This window comes from Drosophila miranda, chromosome 4 (genome assembly GCF_003369915.1).
Source record: "Drosophila miranda strain MSH22 chromosome 4, D.miranda_PacBio2.1, whole genome shotgun sequence".
Lineage (NCBI taxonomy): Eukaryota > Metazoa > Arthropoda > Insecta > Diptera > Drosophilidae > Drosophila > Drosophila miranda.
This window is the reverse complement of record NC_046677.1, coordinates 20,235,836-20,261,653: the sequence shown is the minus strand read 5'-3', so window position 1 is coordinate 20,261,653 and position 25,818 is coordinate 20,235,836. Positions and strand designations below refer to the sequence as shown.

The window sequence follows — 25,818 nt, the reverse complement described above, 5'->3', positions numbered from 1 at the left end:
GGAATTCTGTGCTGTGGAACAATGTAATCTGAAGTCAATAAATCGGACCTACAAATATCTATCCGCAAACGTGAGCTTACTACAACCCATCACCAATGCAAAGGTGCGAATACTCTATTATCAACAACAAATATATTTCCCAATATACATATACGAATATTTATGTATATTTTAGATTAATTGTGTGATGTTCAAACGCTTCAGTGGTTACAAGCCGTTTCTCTACAATTTCACTGTTGATGGATGCAAATTCATGAAAAATGGTAGGGGTAATCCCGTCGCAAACTACTTTTTTGACTTTCTTGGGAACAGCACAAATTTTAACCACCCATGTCCCTACAATGTGAGTTCTTGATCCTTCCAGCACGTTTATACTCTATATTTCTAATCCCCATTTACGTTCAGGGCTATATTATTGTCGATAAGCTGCCTACCAGCGTTATCGATCATCAAGCAACAGCTATATTGCCCTTTCCGGAAGGCGACTACCTTGTGGAATTCCATTGGTTTATAAACGGCATCTATCGAGCTGTCGTCAAAGTCTATGGTACTCTATCCTAAATGGTTAATGGGTTTTGAACATATATATATTTGTATATTTGACATTGTATTAGCCAAATTCGATGTAACAAATCAATCTCAAGCTTCCGAAATGCCCTTAATTTGTAGAGCCCCAAATTGCAGCCTAGTACCCAGCCTAATTACGAGTACATATGAAGTAATGGAACTACCAATTTATTAGACATGATTGGATTTAAATTCATATTTAATTGCTCAATTGTAAATCGAAAATCACTGATCAGTGAGCAATCGCTAAGTGCATAGCACTACGATATTTTTGGTGATAATTTGCCCACCAGCTTCTTCAATCATTGTTCCAAAGCGATTTTGGACCGTTTTCCGACCTCTCTAAACGATGATTAACTAAGGAAACGCATCACCAAGGAGGAGAACAAGAGCAGTGACACGGAGGCGAGGAGTCCACTAGCAGCGCCCCTGAATATGATGCGACCTTCCACCTCTGGATATATGTATTGCCTTTCCTGCAGATACTGTTTCACTGCCTCACTGTCCTTCTTCTGCAAGCGCTGATGCTGTGTGTTGTTGGCCTCCTTCAAGACATAACCATCGCCGCCGTCGAACAGAAACTCTTGGACAATCACATTGTAGAATGCCGCATCGTCGAGGTCGCTATAGGTGGGAATGCGGCAGGCGGCACACCGCACCTGCACCGAAAGGACACGCTGGCCCTCGGGTTTGCTGGGATCGTAGGCCACGTGGATACCGGAGACCTGCAAGAAGGGCCCGTCCGAGTCCTTGCCACGGGCAGCCGCCCCGTGCTCGAGGGCATTGCGTATAGTCTTGCCAGATAATCGGGATATGTAGAGGTCATTTTTCCAGGGCAGGACGGCCAGTATATCGCTGTCAGTGATGGATCCGTCGAACTTCTTCTCGATCGAGCTGCGTATGCCTGCAAGTCGAAGGAACTCAAGTATAATAAATGGCGCACATAAGCATTGGACTAACCGCCTCCGTTTATAACAGCGATTGCCGCATCCGTCCAGTAGTCGCCGCCCTGCTCCTCGCGAACCCTGCTGAAGACCATGGCATCGGTGAGCATGTTCCCCATATTGCACTCCCTGTCGCGGCAGACCTGCTTGCTTCCCTCCAGGTGGACCTTCGAGTGGCCCACCACCGCCTTCTCCAGATTGATCACGCTGGGTCTGTACACCTCCAGCAGGTCCAGGAGATCCTGTTCCTGTGCCACGGAGGCATTCAGCAGTATCGGTGCTCCGTCGAACTCAATCAGATTCCCCTCCGCGTCGAACTGGAAATATACAGAATTACCCGATTTACCTCATGCGATATTCATGGCACCCACCTGCACATGGATTTTTCCCAGATACTTGGTATAGGCATGAGCCTGCACCACAGGCACCTCCTTGCCGCTCTTCTGCTTGATCACCGTGGGGTAGGGACCGTCGATGTGTTCTATATCGGGTTGAGCTCCATTGTAGAGGAAAGTGTTGGTGTGGCCGCCAATCACAATGTCCACTTCCGGGCAGTTCTTGGCTATCTCCTGATCCTTCAGATATCCAGAATGACCCAAGGCAATGATTATCTTGATGCCCTGAGCCTTGAGCTTTTTCGCCTCAACGCTGTCAACAGAGAGAATTGTTAGGAATTGAAGAATTGGAAAGAAGAATTGACTTAGACGGAGTGACAACGCAGACCGCAATCTCTCTCAATTTTGTGTAGAAAAATAGTCAAAATTAAGTTAAGATCAGACTCACTTAATGGAAACCACTTCCTCGTAGAACTCCACATCCATCTTGACAGTTAGCCTCTTAGTATCTGGCGTCAAATAGCCAATCACACCTATTTTGGTGCCCTGCGTCTCCAGGATCGTAGAGTGGACCAAATTTTTGGTGGCAGCCAACTCGGGGACATTCCTCAGATCCAGATTGCAGGCCACCACCGGAAAGTTGACCTCGTTAAGGAAGGGTATTAGACCCTCGACTTTCTCATCGAACTCGTGGTTACCCAGGGACTGGAAGAACAACGTTCAGAATACAGATTAAGTCTAAGAATTCAGCAGATCTTGTGCTCTCCACTTGCAATAACATCTGGTTGGAGCTTGTTGAGGAAGGCGCTGGCGATCTTGTCCTTGAAGATGGTGAACCATGCGGTTCCCGTGTAAGTGTCCCCAGCATTGAGGTAAAAGACAGGTGTTCCTCCACCCGCCGCCTCATTGCGGTACTTCCGCACTCTTATAGATGAGGACTATATTAGCTGCTTGTCCCAGATATAGACTCTTCCTACTCACTCATAAGCCACTCGTGCGAATCCTCCATAGCACTTGTCCGTGTTAGCGTCCTCCTGGGAACAGGGGCCGCTGTTCACGTTCGTCTGCTCGAACCGGGCGTGCATATCATTATTGTGCAGGATGATAAACTCCGTGGCCACCTTTGCCTGGCGATCAATCGGATTCCCCTGAGCACGGCAGGCCAGGAGAATGGCAAGCAAGCAGAAAACCCAGTGTGCTCGCATCTTTTAGCTGCCGGGGAATGAGAGTGGAGATGTTCATTATTTTAACACAAGCATGCTAATTTGTAACTGTTCCTTTTATCTTTAATGGTAGGTATGTACATCATTGTTTAGTCAACAGTTTCGTTTCGCGTTTATAAAATTATTATCTACAGATTTCGGGGGTATATCGTATTGGGTGCCCGTCTGGGCAGACGACAATCTCCGTATTCCGCTTTTAGTTGCTCTAAGATCAGACTATTTGCGAGTAGCTAATTATAGTTATATCTTTTTTCGCAGCCACCCGAGTGATAAACTTATCTGAATATAAGGCTTGCTAATTGTTTACTAGGACTGGCCATTCAACAACTGACAAAATATTGCGGTCATGGAATTGAGAATCTGCCTGAAATCGTGTTGATGAAAGCTCAGCAAAACATGCCTCAATTCCTGAAGATAAATACAAAATTCGGAAATAAAATCCATTAATCCATAATTTTTTTCCAACCCATTACGAAGTGTGCGATAATGTAATATGGGGAGTGTATACTGGAAGATATAAATAGAACTATAAATAGACTGGGTGCGCTGCAAAAAATGCAAAATACATGGGAGTTCCCCGAAAACATAAATCATTTAATTTCATATACATATGTATATGTATATGCAGAACACTTAATGACATCACTTAACATAATCTCACTTGCTCTTGCTATACTAGCACCCATACAAATATACTTTTAATAGCCACAGCTTCAGATATGGATGTCGTTAATCAAAGCCTGAACATTTGCCAGATGCGGGCTTTGGTAGCGTTTTGGTACCCGGTGTTCACTGAGTAAAACCTACTGTATACTAGTATTCACTTGTGTTCGGTATACTCTAGGCGATATATTCAAAATCTGCACGTTTTATTGTAGGTTTCCATCTAATTATCGCTTTGCACCTGGAATTCCAGTTGGGTCATTTTCTATTTATATACACAAAAGGGGTCGGATTTTTTTTTCTTGATCTCATTATTGGTTTACGCGGATTGCGTCGGAAATGGGTAAACGGTTGTCGGGAATGATGAATGGTTTTTATAATAATTATTAATTTATAATCATTATAATAATAATTTGTTTATGCGTGATCAAAATTAATACAACCTTTGTCTGCAGTGTCTATAAACGCACTGAGCATGGGCTGCCGATGTCGGGCGTTTCTACTGTGATCCGATTTATTCCGGCACACTGATTTGACAATGTGTGTGTACGTACGTTCGAGTGTAGTGTAAATCGTATCTGCAACAAGTGAAGAGCTTACGATGCAGGCACACGTGCCGCAACACTATGCTACCCAGTACTTACCATTAACCACTTACCAAAAAGCCATAATAGTGACCTTACTGCAACCTCCCATGACCAATGCTAAGGTGCGAATACTCTATTACGAAGAAAATATATCTCCAATTTGAATATTTTAGATAAATGGTGTGTTGCTAAAACGGGAGAATGGATATAACTGCCTGAGCTATGGGGAAATGCTCGATCAGCAGCTTGGGCAGCTAGCTGATCTGCACTCAAGAGGCAGATCATGTTGTTGTTCAAAAGGAATCGTATTTACTATATATATTTTTTCTTAGATTGTACATTTGAATATATAAAAATCACTTTTTAATATGTAAAAAACAAAAAAGTCCAGAACCGACGGCCTATACATAATATGTATGTATATGATTTAGAATCAACATGCCTAAAAAAAGGATACAAATGTGCAATTTTATTCTTGTAATATTTTATATTGTGCAGTATAATTTACATATGTGTATTTACGTATTCAATCAATATAACATCATATATTTTATTTCGGGAAAAACCGAAATTGTCCCGCAACATGGTCACGGAATGAGCAACATTCCGCATGCCCTGGGAATAAGTATACATATTATAGAAGACTGAAAATGTTTGTGATCTGAGGCTCCACTGAATGCAGAAACTAGTCAGTCTATGTTATAAAACCGTTTTAACGAATTTTTGACTTCAAAGGAAATAGGGTACTCAACTGTCCATACTGACGGTTGACAAGCAAGTGTTCAAATACCGGCAACATTTACGAAACGACTTAACATATATACCACTTACGTTAAATTTCATGCTCAAATAAATAAATATGTAGTTACTATGTATCAAAATGTAGTTAGTAATAAAGCCCTAAATAAAACAAACTTGTTAAAATTAGCCGGTCTAGTAGGAAAATTGATTTATTTAACTGTTAAAATTATGTGTTCAGGGGTGAGGATCCTGTCTAGCAGAGATCGATTAACCCATTGCAAGCCAAGGGGGTATTTTAACATTCCACCGAAAATAATGAAAATGGAATCATTTTAGCGCAGTTCAGGTGAAAGATATCGTGGTTTTTTTTCAAGTTCACAGGAAAGATGGCATGGATCTACAAGAAGAATTTACAATCCGTAATGTTAGCCGCCTTTTACCTCAAGTCGTTCAACTGTTTAAATAGAGCGGGGTTAAGTGGGTTAAGCTCGACTTTTTATCGACATACGAGACGCTATATTGTTGTTGAGGCACCAAAAGTGAGGCAAAAACAATCAAAGCAAACCCTGTAGCAGGCAAACAAATAAAGTATTTAAAACAAGCCAGTCAAGTAGAAAATCGAATCATTAATCGAATAAAATTATATGGCAAGGGTTGAGGGCTCTATCTAGATAACAATATTTGACGGAATATCAAAAACAAGAAATATGTACGACGGATAATTCGTCAGTATATTTTATGGTATATTTAGAAAATGAGACGGTATATTTTGGTATATTTCTGAGAGTCAGACCGTATATCTTATCTATAGGTCCGCGGTCACACGCTGCTTGTCTTTTGGTCGTCCGTCTCAAATTTTAAAAATAATAATAATAAATAATGCAAGCACACTGAGTATCTCTACAATCGTGTAAACCCGCGGATACAGAAAAGTCTACGGATGCAGCAGTACAAACAAAAAAATTAGTGGAAAAAAACCAGCGGAAATCGTCTATCGCGGGCGCGTGTTGAAATAAATACATACACAGGCAAACGGCAAACACGGGTACGTAGCAAAGGTGTGAGGACTGACGCAAAAAGCAAAATACAGAGGGGAGCAGTGGAAAACGTGTAAAATTAACAAAAACAACATACGTACAACAAAACGCGCCAGCTTGGGAGATATTGGTGTTGCTGTGCTGGAGCCAGAGAGCCGCATGGACGAAGAAATCATTGTGATTAGCGACAGCGAACGCGAGGAAACCGAATCGACCTCTGATATGGACGTGGAGCTAACGGAGCAGCAGACTGTCGATGCGGAGCAGATTGTTCCCAAGGACGCTGAAACGTAAGTAGAGTTGTACCCAGTGAGTCTAAAACTGTATAACAGCGTGCGCAAGGTGTCTGTGTGTGTGTGTGTGTGTGAGTTTTCGTTCTGTCTTTAGCACGGCTGTTTTATGTAATCTATCGCCCCTGCTTCGCCCTCTTGCCCTCTCGTTTTCTCTCTCTTTTGCACTATCTGTCTCTGCTTTTTGACGGACGACTGCATGGTCATGGGCAGCCAAACGTAGAAACTAGCGTCAGCAGCGACGTCAAAGCTAACGCCAACGCACACGCCCAGCGTCAGCTGCAGCAGCATCAACAGCCCCTCCTACTGTTGTCCTCTCGCTCTCGTGTGGCTGCGTTTTGGTTTGTTCTTGTTGGAAACAAACCAGTTTTACTTTTTTCTGCTGTTCCACAGGGCCTGCTTGTGTGTGTGTGTGGGCCGTTAATTTTGAATTTCGCCAAACCTACGCTTATCTGTAGTTTGAAAGCCGTATTTGCCAAACTGTATCACTTCAAACTGTTTTACTTAAGAGTTTTCAGCTTTTCTGATATCAAATCGTTCTAAATTCAACGTTTTGAAATAATGATATATTTGCGGACTAACATTTTTAGTTGATTTCACAAAATTGCGTATTTTGTAAGTTTGAGATGCACATCGTTATGGGAACCGTCAGCAGTTTAAGAGCCACAGCTCTGCAGATCGTTAGCAGTTTAAGAGCCACAGCTCTGCAGTCAGGTAACTGAACAGTTTGAGAGTAACATCAGAATGGGCACTATAATCAGTGCAAGACAGATAGAGCTACGATACGAAAGCCACAGCAATGTTCCTCCTCTGCTTTCTGCGGGGCCAGCTTTGATGCCTTCGACTTCTACTATTTCTTCCCTGCTTAACGCCGCATGCAAGGGACCCGAAGAGGAAGATTGCCATCCTTAGTCTTAACATCCTTTGAGCGGACAGCGCGGCAGTTAGTTCTAGCAATACCAGCCCCTCTAGTACCAAAAATTAGCCAAAGAAACGATAATCATGTGCAGTGAGGAGTACATTTTTCCAAGCACTTAACTCATTAAACATTTAAACTGCGCACCTTTTCTGCGAACTGGCCAATATAAACAGTTATATACTTGTCTTCTCCACGCTTCATTTACGTTTTTCCTGGGTCTCTGTCAACAAAGGCACGAATCGCAAAGCAATAGAAACTCAATAGAAATTGTTATTTGCATTTGGATTTTATTTCGTTTCCGTGTTGTATGCAATTGGAATTGTTCTTGAAGCGGTAAACAAATAAATGCATTTTAGGCAATTCCACATTATTTATTCGGTGATTTTTCCCCATTGGAAACAGAATTTGCGTCATTTTTTGTTGTTTTTGCTCATGAGCAAGCGCGAAGCACTCTGATAGATAAGATTGCTTCAGATTGATTAAATGGTCTGACTTTTGACAACACACGAAAGAACTGACATGAACCACTCCTAGAGTCCAATACAGTCATGGACAGAGTCGCTCTTTGGAGCAAAGACAATGCCGGAGTTTGTTCCAACCCACACACACAAACATGGCCAAAAAAGCGCGAATGTGAATGAACCCAAAGCGCCACATCAAGCGTTGCTTTTGGCCCAGGCCTTCAGCAATTATCTAGTTTTCATTAGTTATGTGGGCTTCTGTCTCTCTCTCTCTCTGTACTCTTTCGTTAGGGTTCAAGGACTTTCCATATTTTCGCAAAACAACAATACAATTTCTCTTGACTTGTGGCCCTGACTCATCGCTGAGAGAAGATACATATGTATAATATATGTACATTTCTTGTTCACACTTTACTTGGAAACTTGATGATGATCTTGGGGAGACTTTTGCGTGTATACTGATGATGAGGAAACCCGTTTAAAAGTCTAGCATGATGACTCAACCTGTTGCCAATTAGAAATGATACCTGACCCTGATACGAATAAATGGGGAAATTTCGATGGCATTTTGGGAGTTTGCACTGCAGGCAGCATCCTTTATTGATTTTTCGTTGTCCTCCGTGCGTCAGAGGGAGCTGCATAGACGCTGTTACCTATTTATAGAAACGGGGTTGAGAGTCGGCTTTGGCGGCCTGTCAAGAGCAAGGTCATGTGGGTGGGTCCCACTCGAAAAAGGGCAAAGGTAAGCCAAGCAAAATCTGGAATTATTACATGGAAATTTTTTTTGGTTTTACAGCTGTCCTTTGTGTGACGGTAACATGGCATTGGCATTGACATATGCCCAATGGGATTTACTGAAGCAGAAGCAACTTTAGAACAGAGTTTATACAGAAGTTTCTGGCCAAGTTTTGTTCGTTTTGACCACATTCGGGCCATGACTAGTTCATTGAAGCCAAATAAGAGCAATCAATCAATTCATATGCCACTCAAAACTTCCGAATCAGCTGCCACGTACACACCTTTAACTCGAAATGGCAAATTTGTTAAACCACAAACGACCTTCAACTGTTTCGAAACGCAGCATTAATCACAGTTTTGCCAGTTCTTTTGGAAAAGTTACGTTACTGTTCTTGAAACTAAACTTCCACTACAGTTTGTGCTGCACTTTGTTCTATTACTACCGAGTATTTACCGTAAATCAACAAAGTTGCCAACGCTTCAGACGGGCGGGAGCCATCAACCCCATTTCGAGCGCGGACTACGCTTAACCCAAATTCCACTTTGTTGTTGTTCAAAATGTTGCCATTTCTATGGCTAAACTTTGCCCAATCGACACGAAACGCAAACCAGACCCAGACCCAGGGCCCAGGGCCCAGAGCCTTCTAAGCAATTAGCTTCACTCTCAAAAAGTTATTGCTCGAATCAAGGCGCAAAGTGGGTCAATTAAATTATTGATTCGAGTCGGGCCCAAACAGAGCTAACTCAAAAAAAAGAAGAGAATAGAGAGAGAGAAGCACAAAGCCACTTGGTAACTTCTTGATCGGTCCGTAGACAATTTTGAGTGGATGTAGACGGATGTTTGTGGGATGATTTGTTGAAGTGGCATTTACTTGAAGACAATAGTTATGGCTGGTGGCATTACGTAATTATGTGACTCGTGGGGGATTTTGTATTTCAGTTTTTTTGGTCAAGTAATTTTTCAATTAAGTTTAATGTTATACAATGGGTTTATGTCTCGAGAGATGTCTGCGAATGTCCAAATTGGCTGAGAATTGTGTGGTACAAGGTCATGAAAGATAGAAAGAAATAATATTTGGTATTCTGTGTGGGAATTTGATGATCTATTATTTCGGAGGTTCTACAATTGTCTTTCTTTCAACTGTAACCATACCCTCTATAATACTCTTTCCTCGCACCTCATGGATCGTCTGCAAAAACTCATCTATCTTAGCCGGAAACTCCATTGCAACTAATTGCACTTGAAATCTCATCATATCATAAACGTTTAGTTAAATGCACTGGGAAATTGTTCAATTTCCCCACAGACAGAAACCAGATTCCCCATAGATCTGAGCCAGCTGTCATCTCCAGCCGAGAGAGTGCCGTCGCCCCGTCTTTCCTTATCGAGGAACCAGTTGATCCACCTGCCCAGACGACAGCGTGTCTGCTGCATTCTCCTCTTGAGTACTGGCTAAACGAGGTAAAAGCTGGCTTGCACATAAAATACACTAATTAGGATTTCGTTGAGTAGCCGTTGAGCTGTTCAACAAGTGCTTAAAAGCATTGAAGCTTGCTTTTACCGCTAGGTTTTGCGGAGAGAAAGAGAGAGATAGGATGACGCTTAAGCTTTGCATTGGGAGTGGAAGAGTAAGGAGAACTTTGAAGCTCGCTTTTATAGCCATGCTTTGAGCAAGAGCGGGATAGAAAGAAAGGAGAGCGAGAGCGAGAGCGTAAAGACAGTAGACTGCGTAATGCCACTCTCCACTTTGGTTGCCATTTCTGCCCCAAGGCGAAGCTGTAGGCAGCCTTGTAAATTACCCAGCAAGTGTTTACAGTTTTACAGCTCAGCTACAGTTTCACACTCGCTTAGTCTGAAGGGAACTGGAAGGCTGGCGTATCTCTTTGTTTTCTTTTGTTTGTGTTATCTCTACTCTTCTGCAGTTTTTACTGCAGTTTCTCTTTAATTTCGAAGCTTTGGTTTTTTTTGTTGTTGATTAACTTTTGTTGTTTTATTATGGCACTTGTTGCTTCTGTGGCTTTTAATTGCTTTGTTTGCTTTTGTCCGCACTTTCACTGGGTTTTTGTTTCTACGTTTTTGTTTTTTGCGGGTTTTCAATTGCACTTGCTGCAGGCGGAGGGAGGGTGTGGTGCAAAGGTATTTACATTGTTGCAGTTTCAAATTGCTGTAATTTCCAAATGGTTTCGTATTTTGACCCAAATTTCGGTTATGAACTGGATCAGATTTGATTGTTTTGTGGTTCTAGCTCTCTCCCAACATGATTGCCTCTTCTTATTCATCATGTGAATCCACCTTGACTCTTAACTGCAGCCCCAACTTTCTTCCTGCTTTTTATTTCCACTCGACTGACATTAAATCCATTTTTGGTTTTATTAAAAAACATTAATTAAAAGCTGTCAAGCAGCAGACAATGCGGAATCTTGTACATGTCGCCTGTTACATCCATCCATGACACGCCTCCCACAAGGGGGTGTATATATGGGGTCTATAAATCTATATGTATTGTATATAAACGGGAAATCAAATTGGAAGTGTTTTTACAGAAACAAAGGCAGAAGGAGAGCAGCGAGAGAGAGGGCAATAACTTTTGAGAGAATATGAAAAAATATGAGTGATTTTTTTGTGGATGTTTGGTTATAGATTCAGATATATAATTTCCACAGCTTTTAAATGAATAATATCCCAGTGTAATGCACACATGTTCCTAACCTAACCTAACAAAAACCTAACCAACGTAATTACAGTCTATTATATGCTATAAACTTTTTCACTGCAATATCTTCTTCTTGATGTTCTCTCGTATGATCAAAGGGTATTTAAATAGGGTGAGGCATTCGCAAGAAATTCTCTTACGATTTGCGAACATTGGTGTTTCACTGCGGACAAGATAGAGAGAGAGAGAGGGAGGGAGTCACCACTATCAAATACGTCTTTCCATTGCATTCTTACGGTGGCGGCTCTCTGCAACAACAGCTGCTGCAGCTGATCCTCTCTTTGTCTTTCTTTGTCTCTCTGCCCATTGCCGCCGCTCAGTGCACAAGCGCTGCCCGACTGCAGTGCTTTTTTGTCGTCGATCGACGTCGTCGCGTTGGGGCCGTCGTCGTGTATTGGTTGCGAGCTTTTTTCTCCGGCTGCATTTCGTTGGAGTTTCTTATCAAACCACAAAAATTCCGCAAATTGTGTTAAATCTGTCAATGAATCAAATAATATAAAAAGAATATATTCAATCAACCAAGGAGTATATAAATATCTGACATCATAAAATACACACATACATCGCACTCGCAGACGAACTACAATGTTTTAGTAAGTTTTTTGTGTAACAATTGTTGGTGTACTTTTTCCTCAAATTGCAAAATGATTCTTTTTTTAATCGCACTCAAACCAAATGCTAAGTAAAACAGAACCCCAAGAGCGAGCAAAGTACGAAAGGGAGACCGCAAGAATGAAGAAAAAGCCCACACGAAATGATATAAATTGTGTATAGAAACAGATATATAGAAGAGTGCAAAGCAAATCAAATACATACATATATATATATATATAGTATTTGTTCCTTTCTGGGTTATAGGGTGTATTTGCATATTCATTTGTCTGTACTATCTATCTCTCTCCCTCTCTCTTCCCCTCTTTCTCTGCCTCTCACTCAAGACATGTGGATAACACTCAAATTATAAACAAATTGGCAGAATAAAACATTGAAATGGTTTAAATAAGATTAAATATATAATAAATATCTCAAGCACAAGACTCTTAAAGTGCTCTATAAAAATATGTGATTTCTATAAGCAAATATTGTGGTATTTATCACGTATTGGTGTTTGTTCGTGATACAAGTTTTCTTTGCTAAAGTATTAGCCTTATCTTTGTATAACAACATATACATATACAAGGTCTAATAGCTGTGATAAGACTTATCATTTAATACAAAATAAGACAATTTTGAAAAGAAAATACAGACAAGTACATAGATAAAATAGCTTTTTAAAAGAAAATCTGTAAAAGACTCAATCGTGGTATGGCACTCACTTTGGGCACAAATGTACCCTTTTTTATATTCTATCTAAAATGTTTTTGCCTTGGTATATTTTCTACATTCGATAAGGTGTAATTTGAGATATTAATAAAGAAAGTTCTTGAAATAAATTAATGAACACAAAAATTTCCGACAAAAAGAAGATAATTAGAGTTCAAGTGTACTCAAATATTTATTGAGGGGTACACTCCTTATTCGTAGATACTTTGGGCCTTCTCTTCGCCAAAAAAAAGGCACGTGCGTCGACTGTACCGACAGTTTTTGGGTACACCTCAGCATTGGGTGCCAAACTCTTCAATTCCCATGCCTTTGGATGAATCATAGATCCGACCCACTCAAGCACTCAACGAGCCTTTGCCCTTCACACACTTTTCGCTGTCTGTCGTGTCGAACCCCCCAGAGTAAAGTGCAATGACCAATTCCGATCAAGGCAAATAAATAGACTGCAACGAAAAAAGCAGAAAGCAGAAGGCACCAAAAAATCTTTTTCGACATTTCTCAATCTCTTTAAAATGTCAGAGCAACTGGCACTGCCAAATCGGAGAGGGTCCCTCTCTCTGCTGGCCCATACTCCGGGGTAGAGCTTTTAGTCGGTCTCTGTCGTATCCACTGGCCTTTTGACTGCTTGCTGGCACATGTGTGGCCCCAACTTTTGGCTAGGAAATGCCTCGGCATACGGCTACGGCTACGGCTGGGGCCCGGCACATATGGCACATGGCACATTGGGGTCGCCAAGCACAAAATTCTTTGCTGACAAAAAATATGTACAATGCATCGCTACCGCACTATAATTTTGGTTGTTTCTGTTGTCTTTTAGGTTTTCTGCTACGTTTTTTTTTTTTGTTGGGTGTGTCGTTTATTGCCCCGACATAAATGTTTTTATGCCCCCTTGTCTGCTGTGTTGTGTGCCACCCGTTGTTGTAGCTGATGTTGCTGCTGCTGTGGGCGGTGCAGATTGCATTTTAAATTACAGGGGCATTAAATTTTGTATGCATTTTATTGCAGTAGCAGACAAATGACTCACAAGGGTACAGTACCCCTCGTAACCCAAACTACTTACAACCGGCTATCCCCCAAAGGCTACACAGAAAATGCATTTCCAGTCAAGAGTTATAGTCGATTGTGATGTCCACTTTTGCATAGGACGCAGCAGCATCGCCTGTTGGAGTGCTCTCCAAAAATTGTGTTCATTGCGGGGAACACTTTTCATGTGGGAGAAGGTCAAATTGCCTTTGCCATCGTATGATTTATGGTTTTCCTTAAGCTGTGAAAATTTAGAAGAAGCAGATCTAGAATCGAAGATGTGTTCATACAATGTCTAAGTGGTGGGGAATTTATTGTATGAATATTGTCTATGAATTTGTACTTTATCTTTTAGCTTTTCGTAGATATTACTTTGGTCGCGGCACACGTTCCGCGACAATATAATACCCGCTACTCAGCTACTTTGTGTGCGAAAGATAGAGAGAGAGAAAGTCAGAGAGAGTAGTGGAGCAAAACATATATCTAAAACAAAAAAATACTAAATATTCCAGATATCGTTCTAAAAACTCTTCTCTTACCCGATCCACCCTTCCCTTCAATAACCAATATGATCTTAGCTTCAGTTATTTGTCTTATTCCCTTCTATTCTATTCGCTGTTCATCTTTCCCCTAAGCGAAGGGCTATATTCGTTAGGATTAACACCCCCCCAATCGAACCAAACCCAACCCACCCAAAACATCTTTCACAAGTGCAAAATGTTCTTTGTTTGATTTGTGATCTATTTATAAGCAGAGGCACATCTGTTTTCCCCCCACGGCATAATAACATTACCATCGCAAAACACAATCTGACCGAACTCTGTGTCCACTTATCTGCTAATTTCCCATTTGATCGCACTTTAAGCACGTGCCCCCCGATACGATACGATACGATACTCCCTACACAGGTCATAAATTGTGATGACATATGTACATATGTATGTATATAGTTTTATTATTGTATGTGTCATAAATAGTAAAACAACTGACAACTGTTTGGGGCAGCAACAGAGCTCTTTCTGGAGAGAAGAGGGGCAGCAACAGAGCCCCATCCATGGAGAAAGGGGTTGCAACAAGAGAGGAGAACTTAACCGTTCTCCATTCTATTCTCAATGCAAACAGCAATAATGGGTCGGACAACGACCCAAAACTGGGGCCTCATAAATTCAATTGAGGCAAGTGTCAATAGAACACGAGAACTCATCCATATGCAAGCATTCATGTGACTGCCTCCATGATTGTGGCGATGACGATGGTGATGACAGTGGGGGATGGTGTTGTAGATGGGGATGGCAACAATCAATTATGTATTTTATATTGTTTGCCTTGGTGTTCGTTCTCTCTCTCTCTCTGTCTCTGAGATCACAATGGAGCCTCCTCTTGTGTATGTCTAAAGTCTTTCGATTCGCCAACAATTGGTTCTAAAAACTTTCTCTTTATTCCTGGGGGTTCATTAACTTTGTTATAGTATCTATCTTCCCCTATCCCCTATCAGTCTTCAACTTAAGCCTTTTTCCTCTTCACTTCACTTCACTTCGCTTCATTTATTGGAAAGTTCTTCCCTTATTCACTTAAGCCCTTGACAGCTTTTGGCTTTTGGCTCTTCTGCCAAGTTTTTCCTTTCCTTTACTTTCGGTCGCCATAATGTCTGCACAGCGTTTCCGGTTTACGCTGTTGAGTGGGGGAACCCCACAAAAACAACCCGTATTTGACCTACTGTGCGTGGTCCACGTGAATCACACTCTATGAGGGGACGGGGATGGGTTGAAGGTGAGCGGGTGGGTATCTGTGGCAAGCAATTTCAACTTGTGGCAGGTCATGTCCGCTGCTTCTACTGCTGCTGCTCCTCCCAAAGCTTGTTGTTGCTGCTGCTGCTGCTGCTGTTGTGATGAGAGCAAACTATTTGATATGCCCTCTGAAAAAGGGTTTGTTGACTTTAACGATGAATGGGGCATGGGCAACGATTCAACTGGAAGAACGTGCTGTTTGTGTGTGTCTGTCGGTCGGCTCAAAGGAATGTTTAACATTTAACACAAGGGAAATGATATCAAATATAACGTTTATTCTACGCCACAATAAATACAGATAACTACAGAAAGATATAAACAATTCCCCAACAAGCATGCCTCAAATTAAAGATTGGTATTGCAAAAGAGAAAAACAATTCTCTTACAAAAATAGACATTCTATCTTCATGCTTAAAATCTCCCAAAATGGACGATATTTAGTACAAAAATAATGACAAAAAAATTTTGAAACCAATACTTTGGTAAATATATTTATAACTTCGATTAAATTTGAGAATAAAAAAGATAAATACCAAAATAATTAAAGCAGCTCAGAGCACACTGTACATATTTTGTTTTTGCATTCTCGGTCATGCTCTTTGTTCTTTAAAGAAAAAACAGTGTACAGAAAGTACTTCCTAAAGTTGCTGAATTTAAGATAAAGTTCTCGTAGATGCTTTATAGAATGATCTTATACCTTAAAGAGCATTCAGTCTTCGAATGCCCTCTATAGAGAGTAATCCCTTCATTCTTATTGACCAACAAATAACTATGCTATAAGAAGAATGGCATTGTCTGACAGTCGTATGGTTAGAGCCACCTGCAGAGAGGCATCCCCACAGCCCCCCAATCACCAACATTCTCTCACATGCGCGAATTGTGCTCTGTCTCTCTCTCTCTGTGGAAGAGAGAGAGAGCGTAAAGTTACACGCTCTTTGCAATTACAGTGCAGCAACAACCAGACGCGACGGGTAGGAATTTCTACTGCTGCTGTTACTGTGCAATGCCGGGGCAACATTGCTGTTGGCTGGGCCACCGCTCTGTGCGGAACAGAAGAGAATTCTCTGTAGCCAAACGACGTGCCGTTGCATTAAAATCTTCGCTGGGGCAGGCAGTCGAAGGCAGCAAGCAGCATCAACATCAGTCGCTTCCGTTGACTGCCACAGAGGAGACCACCAGCCCATAACAAAGTGTTCGCTAAAATAGTCTTTTGACAGCCACTTACTGTATTTTGTCGTAGTTTTTGCCATCGTTAGCGTGTAATAATTGGCCAACCTCTTGGCTGCTGCTGTGCAAGTGACTCTGCATGAGAGATAATGTAATTAATGTGACGTCTGCGAGGTCGAGGAGGGTCCACGTCGAAACAAGGGATATTTTGTACCAGAAGCCAATAGCCAATCGATTTTAAATAGAACTTTTATGCCAAAGAGTAATACCATTACAAGTCTGACTCCGCTCCCTTGATCCATGCTCAATAAATTGTATATGAGTTCGGAGGAATTCACATTTCTGCCGCGGTGAGTAGAAAATGCCGGAAAATGGTTGGTTCGTTGGATTTTTCCCTCCCCTGTCTGTGTTGTTATTTTTGTTGTCAACGCAAATTTGATGCGACAGGCCGGTAATGGGGAATGCAAATGGCAGCGCCAATATCCCATTAGGATATTTTGATAAATTGAGGAAAACTTTTCGGGGCGAAAATTGCAAAAAAAAAGGAGTGGAATTTTTGGTGGTTTCTTACCCCTAAGGGAGTGAAGTTTGCCCTAAAACTTTATTAAAGTCTGCACATCATCCAATTTCCAATATATTCGAACTTTGTTTCTTAAGTCTTGGATTGTCTTACACAAACTATTCATCTATGTATATCTATTGTGCTTTCTTTTAAAAGTCAAAATTTGTCAAACATTTTTATGTTCAAAGTCTTGAAACCTATCGTTTAAGGAGCAAATAGTAGGAAGTAGCAAATAGGAGCAAATAACATCTAAGAACAACGGAGAATTTAGGCTACAATCAACTGCTATTATTTGATTCAAGATGGAGGTCGACGAATCAACGAGTTCGGTGACCAATTTGGTATTGGATTGCTATTCCAGGTTGAGTACCCCCTGCTGACAATTATTATCGCACTAAAGCTAGACGGGTTCTACCGAGAAAGTGTACAAAAAGTATGCTCAAGTGTGGGAATACATGGGTACAGCGAAGGATCGCATATCAAATGGGAATTGAGTTAATAGAGGGTATAGATTTGAAGCTCTTCCGTGAAGTCACGTGGAAGGAGGGGGTTGGATGTCCCCCACTGTAGAGAGGACGAGTTTTGCATCACAAACTACCCATCAAGCTGCAGTTAACCGATAAGTTTTGACACTTTTTGACAATCTATTTTGCATGATTCCTCCGCTGTGATTCCTCCACTGGCACATGTCGTCATCTCACTTGCAATTTTGTGTGAAAAGTTTTGTCATCACGCCACACCAACGCACACGACACGCATACACTAGCGCACTCATTGGGAGAGTTGCATATTCATGAGGAAATGATTATTCCACTAGCCTTCTGCTCTCCTCTCTCTATCTCTCTTCCACTCTTCCCGTAGACGTGCTTCCTTTACCGTTCATTCGCAGTGCTGTTGCTCTCTCCCGCTCGGTTGCAGTCTTCCTCGAACACTCTCGCTCTCTGGCAGTCTTCCCCCACAACGACTTGCACTATCTTGTGGTCTTTCTACCTCTTTCCCACCCAGTGGAATTCTACTTACCCCTCTCCCACTCAATTGAATTCTTCCGCCTCCCCTACACTCATTCGCAGTCTTTCTACCTCTTCCCCGCACTCACTCGCAGTCTTCCTCCGCCTCCTGCACTTGTTGTACTGTCTTCCCTCTCTTCCACATGCAATCTTCTGCCACCACCTCTCGCACACGCACACACACACATTCGATTTCTTCTGCCCACACTTCCACTCACAGGCAGTCTTCCTCGCTCTCCCGTTGCCTCTTCCCTTACTCCGTCACATTCTTCTTGCTCCTTCCCGCACTCGCATTCCCTCTCGTGTCATTCCTTTCATTCATAGTTACGATACGACTCGAATGTTCTTGCATTGACTTGCTCTCGCTCTCGCTGTCGCTCTAGTCGTCGGTCACCTTCCCGCTTATCGCGCATTGAACTTTGCTATGACCTGAAGGCGGCACCGGGCACCGACACCTCTTCCCCACACGCACTCACACACACACACCACGTACACACACACCACGTACACATATCTGTACATGCTTAAATTTGCATTGCATGCTTTGCATTCATTCCCTCTTGTTGGTTCTTTGACTTCTTGCCGGTGCCCGCCCCGTCGTTCAGGTAGCGCGGTTTCCCCTTTTACGCTTTATTTATCTAGCCAGCGCTTTCATGTGTTTTTTTGGGTATGCTCTCGCTCTCTCTCTCGTAGACTCCTTGACTATGACCGCCTACCTATCTCCCTCTCTCTCCCTCTGGTTAATTTAAATCAGCTCTTAAGGTTTCTTTTTTGCTACCCTACAGTTGTGGAATTTAAAGGCATATTGTTTTCGATTTAAGCCATAAACCACGAGTGGGTGTCTTTAATTTTGGTACCATAGGAATCTCCCTGAAAACTCGACCATTTTAAGAGCAAAAGTAACCATAAGTCTGTCAGATTTCTTCTTCGAAAGATATCCCTTTGGCGTACGGATTTGTTTACCAATCTATCAGATTTCACTACCATGGTCCTCTCTGTAGAGACACGTTTTCTACGACAAATAACCCTGATTAGCGGGGTATCCTCGCATTTTTTATAGGACGGGTTTTTCCTTTTACTTTGCGGGTGTTTTTTTTTTTGTTTTTGTCTGTTCTCTTGAAGTTTTTCCGCTTCTATATTATTGAAGTTTAAATGCAAATTCAGGCGCTGCGTTGCCTACTTTTTGGGGCTGCAGCTCGCTGAGAAGAGGGGCAGGAGTGGCGGCCCTAACAAATGGCTTTCTTAAATTCAGCCCAATCAAGCGCAAGGGAATTTTTGACTTTTATGGGTTTTCTCTCTCTCTAATTGTTATGCAAACTGCTGTTGACTTGAAGTGTTGCCGCCGCACTCGCTCGCTCGAATCTCTACCTCTCTTTTGCTCCTTGGATGCAGCTCCCTTTTGCCCCATCTACATCCCACCGCATTGCTCCCATTTGGCGGTTCAGGCCGCGACCGCTTTGCCAAGTTATGGCAGCAATTAAAACTTTTGTGCTGAACACTTGAAAAAAGTGCCAAATACCCCTTGTTGGCCACAGCCTATTCCACCCACCACCCCATGTTCTTTTCTACAGTTTTGCCTCCTGTCTGGCGTGGTCTTTCGAAGAAATGCAAATAATAATTACCATCTTTTGTTTGCATATGTGAATGTTTTTTTTTGCCTCTGCTGTATTCTATTCACACGCAATAGCGGCATTTTCTTTCCTAATGATTCACTGTACAACCAAAATTCCGAATTCGACTGAATTTTTCTCTCTCCCACTCTTCTCTTGTGATCCTCTTGCCTTCTTATTCTCCTCAACAATAACACTTGCAACATGCTCATCTGAGACGAGCAACATTGTATCTCAACCAGACTTATCGAGCCAGCTATCGATATTGTATATCGATTGCTTATTCTATAACAAAATACTACAAAAATTTCTTAATCTCTGACATATAATGTTAGCATTTATTTATTTAGTATTTAAGTATCGATATGAATTATCGTCCGATAGGTCTAGTGGGCAGAATCCCACTCTTCTCTTGTGATCCTCTTTTTTTTTTCTTATTCCCCCCAACAAAAACACTTGCAACATGCAGACTATGTATTTCAAACAGATATATCGAGCCAGCTATCGCTCTAACTATAAAAAAAAAGTGGGATCAGAAGTGGGATCGTAGCCCTTTAAAGTATCTGTGCCTGAAAGTCTGGTGAATAATTCGGATATTGAAACAAAGGAAAAAGTGTCTGAAAGTGAGCAGATTGACAATTTGAAAAAACAAGAAAAACTACTCGACGCCGCAATAAGGGTGGCTGCTTTAATGGCAATGGACAAAAATGTGACTCACGACAGTGACGAACAGGTCCTTAAGACGTTTGGCCCCAGCAATTCAACCGCCGACGTGGTGCTCCTCTTGAAGGAAACTTTTTTCAACCCGTTGACACACTCCGTAATGGGATATATTCTTCTCATGGGGGAAAATTGCTATGCGTGCCGAGATCGAAGAGAAATTGATAGTGCAGTTCATCATTGATAGCTTTCGTGATCGAATTATTTAGAAGGGAATAGAAATCCCGAATATGAGATCTAAAATCGACTCATTTCTAGGAAATGGCTTAAATTGTATCATGTTTTCAGTTGCCACAAATGCAAATAATCGAACACTTCACAATATTCCTAAGCGACCATGCCCATTCGACACATTAAACGTTGACTATTTTGGACCACTTCAGTACGTTAGAAATCTTCGGATAAAACCGAGCATTGTCAGCAGAAGAGTCGAAAGTATTTTGAAAGGAATCACAAAAATCACATTGAGTTTTTAGAAGGCGATTTCGTTGTAATGAGAAACATTGACACCACAATAAGTACAAATATCATCAAAAAGGTATTGCCGAACAACAAATATGTTTTGAATGACATTGAAAATCGCCAAATAAGTTGTAGAGGCATGCCGATTAAGGAAATGGACAGATTGGCGTGTGAAAATAACTCCTACTTAAATAGTTAACAATTTATATACATATACACATATAATTACAATTAATCTTAATTACATATTTAGGATCGAGATCTAATTTTCAGGATGGCCGATCTATTAGGTTGTTTCAGTATTTAAGTATCGAAATGAATTATCGTCCGATAGTTCGCAGAACTAGAACTATGCGGGAACTAGATTACAAGAGAACTACAGATCGGAGCTGGTTAAAAATTCTAGCTCGCAGAAGACCCAGGAGTTTGAACCAATTCTTGACTCGTAACTGATCACTTTTCTGGGGGCAGGCCACATTCATAATAGCCTCTGAAAGAAGTACAATACTCGTAAGGAAATGGAGAAAAAAACGAAGAAAACCCCCTCAATATTTGTAATGCATTTTAATGGAACACAAAACAAGAAAAGGAAACCGAAACCGAAACCACAAAAGCAAATAAATAACCAACGGGGCGACAATGCTGCAACAGCAACAGCAACGTGGGGCATAAAGCACTTATGCCGTGTAATCCCGGCGACAATGCTATGGGGAAAAAGTACAGTAAACACTCGCTCTCCCTCGCTCTCTCTGGCACAACTCCAAATATGATGAGTGGTGGGGGGGGGGAGGGAGGAGGATATTTCTTTGGCTTTTGGTATTCTTTGGCGCCCGCATTAGTGTCGCCCTATTGGCGGCCATTGTGATGCCATAATTTCTTGCCCCATTTGAGTGCCGACTCAGGTTGTTGCACTTCCCCAGCAGCGCACAGTGGCACGAGAGAGCGCCAAAAGTGGAAAGAACTAGAAAGTAATGAATGGAAAGGATAAATGAAACTCAAGATATTTACACATTCATGTAACAGACAGTGCAACACACTTTTCGACCACTCTTGTGCCACAGTGCCTACTAAAAGACGTCGCCCGCTGGCAAGCGGATTACTTCCTGTTGCCTTTCGTTGTGCCATTTTCCTTCTATTTTGTATATTTCTTTCTTGAAACTGGGCTTTCTTGACTGGGCCCCCGCGGCATTTAGTCGACATGAAATTAAAAATTCAAATTACATATAGACTCAAGAGGGTGGGGCAGACACTGAGACTGATGATTCCTTTTCATTGTGTAGCCCCAAGGATTGACCAGAGACTGAAACTGTTTTCCATTTCCATCTACTTGCAGCATTGCCGAAGAGAAAAAGAAACTGGGAAACGATCAATACAAGGCACAAAACTATCAGAATGCGCTCAAACTCTACACGGATGCCATCTCGCTGTGCCCCGACTCGGCGGCGTACTACGGCAACCGGGCTGCCTGCTACATGATGCTCCTCAACTACAATAGCGCTCTGACGGATGCCCGCAACGCCATCCGAATCGATCCAAGCTTCGAGAAGGCGTACGTACGTGTGGCCAAGTGCTGCCTGGCGCTGGGCGACATCATTGGCACGGAGCAGGCCGTGAAGACCGTGGCAGAGCTGAATGCACAGAGTACGGCTGTCAGCGTCGAACAGCTAGCTGCGCAGAAGCTCCGCCTATTGGAGACGACTATACAGACCAACTACGACACAAAGGCCTATCGGAACGTGGTCTACTACCTGGATAGTGCCCTGAAGCTAGCACCAGCTTCCATTCGGTAAAGTATTTCGATTAACACATCACAGATCGATCCTTTCGAGAAACTAACTTTGATCTTTGAACCCTGTATCTTGCAGTTATCGTCTCCTGAAGGCCGAATGTCTGGCCTATCTGGGACGCTGCGATGAGGCCTTGGACATTGCCGTAGGCGTGATGAAGCTGGACAGCACCTCTGCGGACGCCATATATGTGCGCGGTCTGTGCCTCTACTACACGGACAATCTTGAGAAGGGTATTCTGCACTTTGAGCGCGCTCTGACCCTCGATCCTGACCACTACAAGTCGAAGCAGATGCGCAGCAAGTGCAAACAGCTGAAGGAAATGAAGGAGAACGGCAACATGCTGTTCAAGTCGGGGCGGTATCGTGAGGCACATGTGATCTACACCGATGCTCTGAAGATCGATGAGCAGAACAAGGACGTCAATTCGAAGCTTCTCTACAATCGGGCACTGGTCAACACTCGCATTGGAGCTCTCAGGGAAGCGGTGGCGGATTGCAACCGCGTCCTGGAGTTGAATGCTCAGTATCTGAAGGCCTTGTTGCTTCGTGCCCGCTGCCACAATGATCTGGAGAAGTTCGAGGAGGCAGTGGCCGACTATGAGACGGCCCTCAACCTGGAGAAGACCACTGAGATTAAGCGATTGCTGCGCGATGCCAAGTTTGCCCTGAAGAAATCAAAGCGGAAGGATTACTATAAGATATTGGGCATTGGGCGTAATTCAAGCGAGGATGAGATTAAAAAGGCCTACCGTAAGAAGGCACTGGTCCATCATCCGGACAGACATGCCAACAGCAGTGCCGAGGAGCGCAAGGAGGAGGAGCTGAAGTTCAAGGAGGTGGGCGAGGCCTATGCCATACTGTCGGATGCGCGAAAGAAGGCGAGATACGACAGCGGACAGGATATTGAAGAGCAAGAGCAGGGTATGTCTCCTATCTAATATATTTTTGTTGGCCATCGGTATACTGATTTATCTATGTTTTCATTTGCAGCTGACTTTGATCCGAATCAAATGTTCCGGTCGTTCTTCCAATACCAAAACGGACGCAATGCCTCCTTCAACTTTGAGTTTTAGGCCGAACACCACATCAGCGAAGACCACTCACATTCTGCCTCCACGATGGCCAGCGCCGCGACACATAACAACAGATCGATCCACGCACAAATGGGAATCTTTATTTTGAATTATTTTACATACATAGTATCCATATACCCGCATATATCCGCATAGAGAACACAGATTTTGTGCATGTTTATGAACTGAATTGTTTGATGGGAAATCGGAAGAACAGAGAACAAAGAGCAAATTTCTAGTGTATTGTTTCCCACACTGTAAACGTTAGTTTTAATCTCCTACTACCTACTGCAGCTGTAGGGCGGCGTTCATACAGTTTAACAAAATTTTCAAATATATGTCACAATATTTCAAAACTAAACGAGAGGCCTGTGAATGTGTGTCATTTAACTAAATTCCTATATAGAGTTCTTTGGCCCGGCGAGCCATATGCGAGCCGTGCCTGTGCGTGCGTGCGTGCGTCTGTGCATTCAAATTACATAGAGGAATAACTGATTAATTAATGATTAAACAATGCGTAGGCCTTACCGTGTAGCCAACTTTATTTTGTAATCTTTAAGCCACACTCTTAAGTTGTATTTTTAAGTTACAATCAACACCACAAAAAAAAAAACAAACCAAAACAAAAACGATGTTAAACACACACAAAACAAAACGACACACACTTTGTAGCGATTTCAGTTTAATTCTAGTTCTGATGTAATTATAAATTGAGAGAATTATATGTGAAGCAGAAGGGCATCAAGTAAAAATCGTAATCAACCACTAATGGATGTGTATATTTTGGGATTGCAAAAACGTGAAGACATACAGAGCAAAATATGAATGGAACGCACGGTCTCTTGAATTGAGCGCGCAGCGGAGTATCCAAGTTCTGGATTGTATAAAGATTGTGCACAAACATCAGCAAAGGGGCCGGCTTTTTGCTTCAAACAATGCCTTATATACATATGTACATATATAATAACTAGTTTTGTGCCAGAAGAGTTTTTATCAGGGACCGTAATCATTATAAGTTATATAATAAAAATTACTTGGTAATGATCATATTTCAATTTTTTACGATTTTCTTCACAGATAATCATTATTTTTGAGTAATTTGATAAAACTTAGGATTAATCATTATTCTTGATCAAAAAAAATAAAACTCAAAAATAATGATTATCAATGATTTTTATTTTTTTCGCTTAAAATAAAACTCAACAGGAATTTACGGCTTCTGTGTTAGAATGTTCGCCAATATTATTGCATATCCTTGTCAAAGGACCACAAAGCTACACCCTGCGCTAAAATTTTCTTTTTGAAAATAAATTTAAAAAATAATAAATTAATATATTATATTAAATTTTATATATTATATTTCGCTCAAAATAAATCTCAGCATTTATTTGTGTTATTTATGTAAATATATATATTTGTATTTATAAAACTACGTTACTACTGCTTTTATGGATCAATAACAAATAAAAGATAAGGAAAGCTAGTTGCTCATAGTCGTACCTGAGGGGGGAAGAAGACTTACGAAGACTTACTTGCTCTTGACTACGCTCATGCAATTTACATATTTATCTATTTTTAGAATTGCTTATCTTAAGCCGCAAGTGTTAATGCATTGATACTAAGTTTTTGGTGATTATACTTAGTCGCGTTTCAAGATGGGTAGCAAACGTAATTGTATTCCGCGTAATTTTTTTAAATTCCACGCGGAAAGTAATGTTTCTGAGTGTAAAATTTGCAAATTGACTTTGAGTGGAAATTTTGTGTGCAATCTAAAGCGGCACTTAGAAAAGGTGCACAAAGGCGGAAACCTTGGCCGAGAACAAAAAACCGAAGTGCCCGAAAAGAAAAAGAAGTTTTCGGGGGTAATGGGGCAAGATGATGTCAAGAATGCCTGTATTGACCTGGTGACTGCCGCAAAACTTCCGTTTGCTGTACTAGACTCAAAAGGCTTTAAGGCGTTAACAGCTCACATATTTAGCGGCTTGGATATGCCCACTGTAACTTCCAGAAATATTATGGGCTTAGTCGAGGAAAAGTACAGCCAAATTAAATGCGACATGGTCAAAACATTCAAAA

General features: G+C 41.7%; 2 protein-coding genes across 4 annotated transcripts; one reads left to right on the top strand and one right to left on the bottom strand.

The window, feature by feature from the left end:
• Positions 1-748: 748 nt before the first annotated feature.
• LOC108164185 (protein 5NUC-like) lies at positions 749-4,278 on the bottom strand. The gene is made up of 7 exons (XM_017299803.2): positions 4,176-4,278; positions 2,828-3,058; positions 2,620-2,770; positions 2,295-2,551; positions 1,883-2,159; positions 1,528-1,828; positions 749-1,471 (listed from the first exon to the last, which is right to left on the bottom strand). Exons 2-7 carry the CDS (start codon positions 3,049-3,051, stop codon positions 921-923), a joined length of 1,761 nt encoding a protein of 586 aa, XP_017155292.1. The 5' UTR covers positions 3,052-3,058; positions 4,176-4,278; the 3' UTR covers positions 749-920.
• Positions 4,279-5,862: 1,584 nt separating this feature from the next.
• LOC117188635 (dnaJ homolog subfamily C member 7-like) lies at positions 5,863-24,511 on the top strand. Of its 3 annotated transcripts, none has more exons than XM_033392699.1 (4): positions 5,863-6,387; positions 22,214-22,666; positions 22,746-23,590; positions 23,660-24,511. In XM_033392699.1, exons 1-4 carry the CDS (start codon positions 6,257-6,259, stop codon positions 23,740-23,742), a joined length of 1,512 nt encoding a protein of 503 aa, XP_033248590.1. In that variant the 5' UTR covers positions 5,863-6,256; the 3' UTR covers positions 23,743-24,511. The 3 variants fall into 3 exon arrangements, with proteins under 3 accessions (XP_033248590.1, XP_033248592.1, XP_033248591.1); XM_033392701.1 differs by lacking the exon at positions 5,863-6,387 and adding an exon at positions 11,790-11,812; XM_033392700.1 differs by lacking the exon at positions 5,863-6,387 and adding an exon at positions 17,309-17,442.
• The last annotated feature ends 1,307 nt before the right edge of the window (positions 24,512-25,818 follow it).

Bases quoted from the DNA above. Each gene is read 5' to 3' on its own strand.
- LOC108164185 (XM_017299803.2), bottom strand. From the start codon at position 3,051: ATGCGAGCACACTGGGTTTTCTGCTTGCTTGCCATTCTCCTGGCCTGC. The intron at 2,771-2,827 runs GTGAGTAGGAAG...CTCATCTATAAG, and splicing joins TTCGCACGAGTGGCTTATGA to AGTGCGGAAGTACCGCAATG. The intron at 2,552-2,619 runs GCAAGTGGAGAG...TTGTTCTTCCAG, and splicing joins AGCTCCAACCAGATGTTATT to TCCCTGGGTAACCACGAGTT.
- LOC117188635 (XM_033392699.1), top strand. From the start codon at position 6,257: ATGGACGAAGAAATCATTGTGATTAGCGACAGCGAACGCGAGGAAACC. The intron at 6,388-22,213 runs GTAAGTAGAGTT...ATCTACTTGCAG, and splicing joins GTTCCCAAGGACGCTGAAAC to CATTGCCGAAGAGAAAAAGA. The intron at 22,667-22,745 runs GTAAAGTATTTC...TGTATCTTGCAG, and splicing joins CTAGCACCAGCTTCCATTCG to TTATCGTCTCCTGAAGGCCG.